This window comes from Nicotiana sylvestris, chromosome 8 (genome assembly GCF_000393655.2).
Source record: "Nicotiana sylvestris chromosome 8, ASM39365v2, whole genome shotgun sequence".
In the NCBI taxonomy this organism is placed as follows: domain Eukaryota; kingdom Viridiplantae; phylum Streptophyta; class Magnoliopsida; order Solanales; family Solanaceae; genus Nicotiana; species Nicotiana sylvestris.
Genome location: NC_091064.1, coordinates 120115717 through 120127129, shown reverse-complemented (window position 1 = coordinate 120127129; position 11413 = coordinate 120115717). Strand labels below are relative to the sequence as shown.

Genomic DNA, 11413 nt, shown 5'->3' with positions numbered 1-11413 from the left:
CTTGTCTAAAATAGTTGAATGTCACCAAAAGGGCGCCGGGAGGCCGTTTTTGCAAGAACAACCACCTTTAGTAGTTTTTTAAGGTTTTGGCCGTTTAGCAAACGCAGCCTTAAAATCTTCTTCCCCGAAGTGCTGAAAGGCCGTACTTGCAAAGCCGAATTTTTTATGATTTTTTTTTTTAAAAAATAAAAAAATAGTGATAACCTTTTCTTGAGTCAAAATGAGTCATAACCTTTTAAATTAAATCACCCTAATAAATGTGCAGGATGAGCACGGATGAAAACGAACCCTTCGCAGCTCTTGAAGAGATCCCCTTACAGCTCCACATGTGGTGGAATGACCTAGGAAAAGTTAACCGAGGAACTGTGACAAAAGTTTTGGGTGGTCTTGTCGGACTTTTTAACATCAAGCCAAGATTGGACGTGATTGAAGCCTTGATACCTTTTTGGGATTTGACTCACAATGTGTTTCGCTTTTCTGATTTTGAGCTCACACCCACGCTAGAGGAAATTGCGGGTTACGGCGCCTTAGCGGAAACCTTAGAAGTCGGTACTCGGTGTCACCGAGACCAGTATCTCCTCACAAGTTTCTGGATATGTTGAGTATTAGCCGGGATATTCAGGATGGGAATTTATCTGAAGGGTTTTGCACTTTCCAGTTCCTGTACCAACGCTATGGCAATCCCCAAGGTTTCGAAGTACCGAATACTGGTCTGACCCATGCTGGAAATAAAGATAAATGGGAGGCAAGGCGGGGTTTGGTTTTTATAGTAGCATTCTTGGGTGTTATAATATGTCCGCGAAAAGACGGCAACATAGAATTGGGCCTCGTGGGAATGGTTGATGTCACAATCAAGAAAGCTAATGGCACATTAGTTCCCCTGATCTTATCTGAGATTTACCGAGCTTTGACCATCTGTCGAGAAGGGGGAAAATTCTTCCAAGGCTGCAACTTACTACTACAATTGTGGATACTGGAACATCTCTGCCACCGTGTCGGGTATATGAACTATGACATGACCGGTTTGGATTGCATCGAAGAATTTGAAAGCCGAGTGGCGGGGGTTGAATTTCCAGTGGGTACCGAAGCTTAGTTTGCCCACTTGAGCTCTTTAACTTCGGATAAAATTGAGTGGACATTCGGATGGCTCCCTGCCACCGAAGTCATATACATGTCAGCTAAAGTGTGCTACTTTCTCTTAATGGGCATCCGGAGCATCCAGCCATATACTCCTCACAGGTTTTTACGCCAACTAGGAAGATTTCAAACCGTCCCCCATGACGAAGATTTGAATGTACATGTCGTCGAATTGGGCTCAAAGGCTGTATTTCCAGAAGGAAGAGTTCGCCAAGTTTGGAATGAGTGCAGATTTCTCGAACCCAAGACTATGGTGCGGGATCTAGCTAGAGGTGAGGTGGACCCCAATTATATGGTTTGGTTTGGCAAAAGATTTCAAATTCCTTGAGAGCCCGAGAGACCTGCTAAGAGACCTCATGTCCAACAATTCACTAACGACTCGCGGGAGCAGTGGGGCTGGTTGGCAAAAGAAGAAAGCTATAGGGCTAAGATAAGTAAATTAGAGAGACAAATCGGGGACCTAAAATTTGGCCACAGTATACAAGCTGCCGCAGATGAAGGGGAAAAGAAAAAGCTAACTCAGGAAAATGAAGCTCTCAAAGCTCAAATCCATAAAATGAGAATAGCTGCTAGAAACCCGGAAAGAAGCCGGGCAGATGAAAGGCTTATAAGCGGTCTGAGAAAGAAAGTACTTGAGTGTCAAGATGACCTAGAAAAATCTGAGGCTAGTCTAGCAAAAGTCCGAGCACAATTGGCAGAGAATGCAGAAGGGCGGGCAGAGTTTGTACGACAAATGAGAAGAAAATATGAGGGGACAATCGCCAATTTAAAGAGAAAGCTAATCACCCTTGAGAATGAGGCGGACAAACAGGCCAGGAATTTTAAAGCCGATAGGGAACATTGTTATGCTTTGATGGCCCAAATGGACGAAGATATGCAACAATTGCGGAATCAAAATCATCATGACACTCAAGTGTTGGAAGCCCGGAATCAGCAAATCGGGCGTTTACTTCAGGAAAAAGGCATTGTCCGAGAGAGGTCTCTCATATGACTCAGACCACTTTCTTCGCTGCTGTAATGACATTTGCCCGCCAGATAATGAGTGATTTGGAGCGGCTTCAAGGGGATCTCGCACGTAGGCCCGTGAGACCGAATGATGTCCCACGGGCCCCAGGAGTCGAAGCATTGATGTATTCATGATTTTTCACTTATTGAGTCTGTATTTTGGAAATTATTTTTTAGTCTGTTGGTAGTTTTAAAATTCCAAGAAAATGAGTAGTTTGAAGTCTTTTGTAATAGAAAGTTTAGGAGTTTTATTAATGAAAATTTGAAAATTCCCAAAAAATTATTTCTTTATTTTTCGCACTTGTTTTTCTTGAACTACATAATGATTAGATTCATGCGACGTCGTGATATGTAGGCAATCCTCATCGGATCCGGTCACGATTTTTGTAAATAACTCAAATAAGAGAGGGATGTGAAAAAGAGAGCCAAAGAAAAATCAAAAGAAAAACGAAAAAAAAGGGGCAAGGAAAGAGAGGAAAGAAAAGAGTGGAAAATGGGAATAAGAGGAGAAGTACAAAAGCCAAAAGTGGAAAGAAAAAGAAAATTGGGAAAATAAGGAGAGCCGGGATGAAACATGCAGCCGTTGCGAAACATGTAGAAACACATTTAACTGTATAGGTGCATCACACCCCAATGTGCGATTTACTATGTGTTAATTGCTTCAAACTAATTGGTTTGTTGTCTACTATTGTAAAGGTTCTATAGTAAGGTGGTTGGTTTTGTGGTAGTCTGGCTTCACATTCATACTTCACAAGGTCAAAAGGAAGCGTTGAAATGTCTTCGGAAATTCCTCTGCCAACAGTTCCTATTCCAGAAGATAGTCCGATCTCGGCCATCCCAACTTCTGAGTCAGCAATGGCTGAGGAATATAGAATTCTGCGTCTCCGCATGATGAAAATGTGGGACGCCTGGTCCAATGGAAAAGAACCGCCAAGTGCGATCCCTGGATTCCCTGGGCTTTTCCCCAGGGCAAGTGGGACCTCCAACATCCCCATAAGTTATCCAAGTACCCCACTGGGATATCCTACCATTTCAGCCCACTTTGCTGGAACACCTTCTGAGTCTCGCCCCCAGGTGTTAGCTTCAAGTGCGACTTCAAACATATTCACCGCGCCACCTTGTTCAGCTACGACACAACCTGCTTTACCCAGGCCTAACTTTGATTCATCTTCCTTCACATTTCAAGCACCATCTTTCCAAGTGGAACCTCCTCAGTTTCCTACTTATACTTACCCTCAACCACCCCAATTTGAGTTCACTGCGGGGCAAGAAAAGACCACCAAAACTCCTGAGCGAGAAGAGATTGTGAGGAAGATGAGGAGTATGGAACAGAGTCTCAAAAGCATACAAGGCTTGAGTGGACAAAAAAGTATATCCTATGCCGACTTATGCATGTTCCCTCATGTACACCTACCATTGGGATTCAAAACCCCAAAATTTGCGAAGTACGATGGGCATGGTGATCCTATTGCTCATCTCAAGAGATATTGCAATCAGCTGCGAGGAGCCGGTGGAAAGGAAGAACTACTCATGGCCTATTTCGGAGAAAGTCTCGTTGGCATCGCATCTGAGTGGTACATGGACCAGGATATATCCCACTGGTACATCTGGGATGATCTTGCTAGAGATTTCGTAAGGCAGTTCCAGTACAACATTGATATTGCTCCAGATAGGAACTCATTGACAAACTTGAAAAAGAAATCCTCAGAAAGCTTCCGAGAGTACGCAGTTAAATGGCGTAAGCAGGCATCCAGGGTAAAACCTCCGATGGATGAGGTTCAAATGGTCACAGTTTTCCTTCAAGCTCAGGAAGCTGACTACTTCCAAAATATGATGTCCGCAATGGGTAAACCGTTCGCTGAAGCTATCAAGATTGGCGAAATGGTTGAAAATGGGCTAAAACGGGTCGAATTCTAAGCCAATCCGCTATTAGAGCTACCTCCCAAGCCATTCAGGGTGGGTCTGGAGGAATAGCAAAGGGAAAGAAAAAGGAAGAAACATCCATGGCAGTGTCGGGTGCAAGGAGAAACTGTACTCCCAGATCCCTTTTCTTAGAAAGGACCCCGCAGCACTATTACCCTCACCAAGACTTGGCCTATACTCCTCAGCTATACTCGGTCATGAATGCTCAGCCTTATGTCCGGCCACAACAACAAGCCAACAGAAATCAAGCTCCATTTCCTAGAAACCAACCTCCTTACCAAACCCACTTCAACCCCCGTCCTCCACAAAATAATTTCCACCCTCAAGGCCAAATTTCACACCAATTGGTGAAACCTACTCCAGCATGTTACCAAAGCTTGTTCAAATGGGTCTGCTACAGCTTGTTCCTCAAACCAGGCAAAACCCAGCATCACCCGCTTATAGAGCCGGTACCCGATGCGCCTATCACTCAGGGGCAGAAGGGCATGACACGGATGATTGCTGGACTCTGAAAAGAGCCGTGGAGAACTTGATAGAACAAAGGAAGATAGTGCTGAGGGATGAAGATGTTCCCAATATGACCAACAACCCACTGCCAGCCCACAACAACGGGCTGGTAATTGGAATGATTTGTGAGGATAAGGAATTTGACCCAGCATTGAAGGCCATCATTGCCATTGCTGACGAAGAAAAGAAACCAAAAGCTGCCCCGAAGCAAGATAAAGGGGAGAAAAAGAAAGAAACCACCCCTCCAAAGTCAGAGAAGAAAATTGAAGTTGAAACTGGGGCAACGCCTCCCAAAGATGTTGTTCTCTACGTCCCTCAAGGCCGTAAAGAAAAGCAGATGACATTGAGTCCTCCCAGGAGATTCGAGCTGAACAAAACAACCCAGATGTATGTGCCTAAGGGGGCTTATGTGATGCGGGGGCCAATTAAGCCATCGAGGCTAAATGAGCCCGTGGTTATTGGATGCGCGCCACAGAAGCCCATGAAAGATCCTACTACTGTGCCCTGGAACTACAACAAAACGGTGGTGACCTATAAGGGCAAAGAAATCCCAGGAGAAGTTCAAGAAAATAACCCTATTGAAAAGTATTCCAATTTGGAAGAGGTGAACAACGCTACTAGAAAGCGCTTCCCACTTAAGAAGCCCGTGAGTGCCGAAAAAGCGGAGGCTTTCTTTCAAAACATGAAAATGGCAGATTATGAGGTGATTGACCAACTTCGAAAATTTTCCGAACAAGTCTCCTTGTTGGCTTTGTTGATGAACTCCGCCGAACATCAGAAGGTATTGATCAAGACCCTTAACGAAGCATATGCCTGTTGACAGTTCTGTAGAGCAGTTGGAGAGAATGGCAGAAAGATTTTTCGCATTCAACCAGATCACTTTCAGCAAAAATGATTTACCCTCAGAAGGGGCCGCACATAACAAAGCCCTGCACCTAACAGTCAAATGCAAAGGGCACTACGTGAAAAGGGTTATGTTGGATGGAGGCTCTGGAGTAGACATTTGCCCACTTTCAACTCTACAGCGCATGGAAATCGGGACCGAAATAATCCGACCCAACAATGTCTGCGTACGTGCCTTTGATGGCATCAAAAGGGACACAATTGGAGAGATCGATCTAATTCTGACCATCGGCCCAGTAGACTTTGAAGTAACCTTCCAGGTTCTAGACATGGACACATCCTACAACTTTCTTTTGGGGAGGCCATGGATTCATGCAGCGGGGGCTGTACCCTCTACTCTTCATCAGATGGTGAAGTTCGAGCATGAGGATCAAGAGATCGTGGTCCACGGAGAAGACGAGCAATCAATTTATCGGGACCCATCAGTCCCATGTCTTGAAGCAAGAGAGGGAGTGAGCACATAGTTTATCAGGCTTTTGAAATTGTGGTTGCAGACCAGTACAAAAAAGGAAACCCTTGCCCCAACCCTTCCTTTCTAATGCATCAATCATGGTGGCCAAAGAAATGATCCGACATGGCTTCAAACTGGGGAAGGGACTTGGGAAATCATTTCAAGGGATAGTTGAACTTATCACCCTGCCCACCAGCGAAAAGTTCTTCGGGGTAGGCTTCCGACCCACTCCAGCTGATATAAGATGGGCAGATGATAGAAAGAATGATGGTTGGGTCTTGCCTCAGCCGGTTCCGCATCTGTACAGAACATTTGTCAAGCCAAAATACCAGAAGAAAGAAAAAGATGAGGCCTTTACTGTCGAAGAGATTGAGGAGATCTGTGGGGCAATGAGGAAGATACTATATGAAACCCACATAGTCCAGCCAGGGGAGGGCTCAAGCACCGCTGAGGTGCTATATATGGGACCCAATGTCAAGCTGCAGAATTAGAAGGCTACGCCATTCCCAATCAGGCGGGAGTCCCGGTAGACCTGTTTCTACATCGCGAGTTATGTCAGGGTGTAACTCGGATGTTTTTCTTTAGTTTCTTGTCTTTTAATTTCCAATGTAAACCCTGTTATCTTCAAATTCAAAGAAATGAAATCATATTTCATCGTCCATCATTCTTTATTCTTTCTGATTTTGTTATTTTTTCTCTTTTTTCTTTCAGCTCTAATAATGTGCTTTAAATAACATGACATGCTTGCGGACTTCATGCCCAGATCCAAACACGCTGTCTAACTGCGAAATAATGAACCAAGAACCGGAATATGATGAAGAAGAGGCTTTTAAGGAAATAAATCGAGAATTGGAACAATTTGAGAATAAACCTAAGCCAAACTTAAATGAAACCGAGCCGGTTAATTTGGGTAGCTCTGAAGAAGTCAAATAAACCAAGATAAGCATTCATACAGATGAAAGAACCAGGGACACATTGATCCAACTTTTGTTTGAATTCAAAGATGTGTTTGCTTGGTCATACGATGACATGCCAGGATTAAGTGTCGATTTAGTGATCCATAAGTTGCCAACCTACCCCGATTATTCCCCTATCCAGCAAAAACAGAGGAAGTTCAAAGTTGGTATCAGTGACAAAATTAAAGAAGAGGTCACAAAACAGTTAAAGGTGGGAGTGATCCGAGTGGTCCGATACACCACATGGCTGGCTAATATAGTTCCTGTGCTAAAGAAAGATGTGAAAATCCAGGTGTGCGTTGACTACCGAGATCTGAACAAAGAAAGCCCCAAGGACAATTTCCCTTTGCCAAACATCCACATCCTTGTTGATAACTACGCCAAACATGAAATACAGTCTTTTGTGGATTGTTACGCAGGATACCACCAGGTGTTGATGGATGAAGAAGATGTAGAAAAGACAGCTTTTACCACACCTTGGGGCACTTACTATTATAGAGTCATGCCATTTGGTCTGAAAAATGCCGGGGCAACCTACATGAGGGCCATGACTGCCATTTTTCATGATATGATGCACCAAGAGATAGAGGTGTATGTGGACGATGTAATCATCAAATCCAAAACCCAGGACGACCACGTTCGGGACTTGAGAAAATTCTTTGGGCGGCTGCGCAAATATGATTTGAAGCTGAACCCAGCCAAATGTGCATTTGGAGTACCATCCGGCAAACTCTTGGGATTCATAGTCAGTTGGAGGGGCATCGAGTTAGATCTAACAAAGATAAAGTCTATTCGGTATTTGCCTCCTCCAAGAACCAAGAAAGATGTTATGAGTTTTTTGGGAAGATTGAATTACATCAGTCGTTTCATTGCTCAGTTGACCTCCACGTGTGAACCCATATTTAAGTTGTTAAAGAAAAATGCGGCAATCAAATGGACAGTTGAATGTCAAGAAGCTTTTGATAAAATCAAGGAATATCTGTCAAATCCGCCAGTCTTGGTCCCACCTGAGCCAGGGAGGCCTCTGTTCTTGTATCTGACAGTCTTGGAAAATTCTTTTGGTTGTGTCCTCAGGCAACATGACGTGACCGGAAAGAAGGAGCAGGCCATTTACTATCTGAGCAAGAAGTTTACTAGTTATGAAGCCAAGTACACTTTATTGGAAAGAACTTGATGTGCTTTGACATGGGTCGCTCAGAAGCTGAGGCATTATTTGCAAGCTTACACCACCTACCTCATAACCAGGTTGGATCCTTTAAAGTACATATTTCAGAAACCAATGCCCACTGGGAGATTAGCAAAGTGGCAGATCTTTGCTCACGGAGTTTGACATAGTCTATGTCACTCGCACGACAATGAAAGCCCAGGCATTAGCGGATCATTTGGCTGAGAACCCGATTGATGATGAGTACCAACCTTTGAGAACTTACTTCCCAGATGAAGAAGTAAATTCAGTTGAGGCAATATCTGAAGACACTCATGCTTGGAAAATGTTCTTTGATGGGGCGGTAAACGCAAAAGGTGTTGGAATTGGGGCAATTTTGATCTCACCCACTGGTCATTACTATCCAGCCACAGCTCGGCTTCGGTTCTTCTGTACAAACAACACCGCCGAGTATGAAGCTTGCATTATGGGTATAAACATGGCAATCGACCAAAATGTCGAAGAGTTGTTGATCATGGGAGGCTCAGATCTGATTATCCGGCAAGCCCAAGGAGAATGGGAAACCCGAGATGTTAAGCTTATCCCTTACAAGAAGCATGTGGAAGACCACAACAAGCGATTCAAGTCAATAGAGTTCAGGTACATTCCTCGTTGTCACAACGAATTAGCCGACGCACTTGCTACTTTGGCCTCAATGCTGCCATATCCAGGCAATGCTCACATAGATCCCTTGGAAATTCAAATCCGGGAAAGGCATGGTTATTGTAATACAATTGAAGCAACACCAAATACCCAACCATGGTACCATGACATCAAAAAGTTTCTGAAAACTCAAGAATACCCCGAGCAAGCCAGTGGAGACCAAAAGAGAACCATTAGATGGCACGCGAGTGGTTTCTTTTTGAGTGGGGATGTCTTGTAGAAGATAACTCCGGACCTCAATTTGTTAAGATGTGTTGACGCAGAAGAGGCTGGAAGAATCATGCATGAGGTACACGCGGGAGTATGCGGGCCCCACATGAATGGGTATGTTTTAGCAAAGAAAATCCTTCGAGCGGGTTATTACTGGATGACCATGGAAAAGGACTGTTTTAGTTTCGTTCGGAAGTGTCATCAGTGTCAGGTGCACGGTGATTTGATTCATGCACCTCCCACAGAACCGCATCCCATGTCTGCACCTTGGCCATTTGTTGCCTGGGGCATGGACGTCATTGGGCCAATCGAGCCAAAAGCCTCAAATGGACACAGATTCATACTAGTTGCCATTGACTACTTTACAAAATGGGTTGAAGCAATCACTCTCAAGTCTGTCACCAAGAAAGCTGTGGTAGATTTCGTGCACTCCAATCTTATCTGCCGTTTTGGCATTCCTGCAACTATTATCACATACAATGCTGCAAACTTGAATAATCATTTGATGGGGGAGATATGTGAGCAATTCAAGATAATGCACCGGAACTCTACTCCTTATCGGCCTAAAGGCAATGGTGCCGTTGAAGCAACAAACAAAAACATCAAAAAGATTTTGAGAAAGATGATTCAAAGTTCCAGGCAGTGGCATGAAAAGTTACCGTTTGCGTTGTTGGGATATCGCACTACTGTGCGCACATCAATTGGAGCCACCCCGTATCTTTTGGTTTATGGCACGGAAGCCGTAATACCCGCCGAGGTTGAAATCCCCTCTCTCCGAATCATTGTTGAAGCCGAAATTGAAGACAGTGAGTGGGTTAAAACCCGTCTGGAACAATTAACCTTGATCGATGAAAAGAGAATGGATGCGGTCTGCCACGGGTAGTTGTACCAACAAAGAATGGCTCGTGCCTATAACAAGAAAGTGCGGCCTAGAAATTTTGAAGTGGGGCAACTCGTTTTAAGGCGTATTCTTCCCCATCACCAGGAAGCAAAAGGAAAATTTGCTCCTAATTGGGAAGGGGCCATACGTCATCAGAAAGATATTGCCGAGAGGAGCATTGTATCTGGGCGATATCGAAGGAAATGATCCTGAAGCAGCTGTAAATGCGGATGCAGTCAAAAGGTACTATGTTTAATTTTTCTGTAACAACAACATTGTCCGATTGGGAGGACGAAGGCTTTTTATTCTCGCTACCCAAACACTATCTACCCTTTGCAAACCCATTTGTGCCGGTTACTCTTCTTTGATTGCCCTCTTTGGAACTTGAAAGTGTTATTAAAAAAAAGAAAAAGAAGAAGATGTTTTCCTGAACTACTTTCGACTTGATTCCGAAAGGATACGTAGGCAGCCTCTCTATGGGGTTCAGTCACACCAAAATAAAAATCCAAATTCCCTCAAAAGTGAAACTGGGGCAGATGTTGTAATGGTCCTGCGATAATCCCGCTTGAATGGTTCCAAAGTTGTAATTCGATCCAAATTATTTTTACCCAAATCCTTTCAAGTCCTTCCGATCAATCAGTGAGAATGTTCAAGGATCAGAGAATACAGCTACTTGGATCCGATGCAATAAAAATGAGAGAAATAAAATGAGAGAGTCTTATTGGTGAAAACCCACACAGGCACCATAAGGTGACGGTGAGCAGAAAAATTGAAAATGAGAGAGCCTGGTTAGTGAAAACTCGTAAAGAGTACTATCAGGCGACGGTGAGAAGAGAAATGAGAGAGGTCGATTGGCGAAAACCCGCAAAGGGCGCCGTCGATCGAAAAGAAGACACCCCCACCACTGAAAGAGTCCTGGCCAGGTTTCTCGATTTGGAGATGTGTTTCACAATGAATTGGATAGTTGTGCATATCGGGTATCCAGTCCAAGAAGCATGTCATGCCTATTGAAGTCTGCATGCACCCCAGATAAGTCCTTCTTTCCCCCAAAAGGGACGCTTCTCCTTAAATTCATTTTTTCTTGTCCTTTCTTTACTTTTCCTTGAATCCCTTTCGGTCTAACTATGTTCCGAAACTAATACAAAGAAAAGGTGGCAAGATTGGTTTTACAGGGTTTTGTTTAATAAAAGCCAAGTCCAAAGAAAAGTACCCAGCCTCAGCGGGTGCATCAAGTCGATCCCAACTGGCCATGATAGCCGATGCTCTGAAATCAGAGTTATTGAAAATGAAAAGAAATCCAAAGTCAAAAGCCCCTAGAAGCAGATTAAAATGAAAGGGCCAAAGCCCTATACGGGTGAGCCGTCATGATAAATTTTGAAAGTTGAGTTCCTCGGTTTTAGGAGAGAGACCAATCTTTAAGAAAAGCCAGCAAGCGGCAGAGGTTCTCGCCAAAAGAGTTGGGCCGAGATCACGTGATCAAAAACAATGAAGGCCACAAAACCGACCACCGTTTCAAACTAACAATTGTTCTTTGTTTGAAAATTGAAATAGGTACAATCCAAAGCAACAGTGCA

At 44.0% G+C, this 11413-nt stretch overlaps 1 protein-coding gene across 1 annotated transcript; it reads left to right on the top strand.

Moving 5' to 3' along the window:
• The first annotated feature begins 8525 nt into the window (after window positions 1-8525).
• On the top strand, window positions 8526-8969 carry LOC138875598 (uncharacterized). The gene has a single exon (XM_070154442.1). The coding sequence runs from the start codon at window positions 8526-8528 to the stop codon at window positions 8967-8969; it is 444 nt and encodes a 147-aa protein (XP_070010543.1).
• Window positions 8970-11413: the final 2444 nt, after the last annotated feature.

What these genes read in the sequence shown, in the direction of transcription:
- LOC138875598 (XM_070154442.1), top strand. Translation starts at nt 8,526, where the DNA reads ATGGCAATCGACCAAAATGTCGAAGAGTTGTTGATCATGGGAGGCTCA.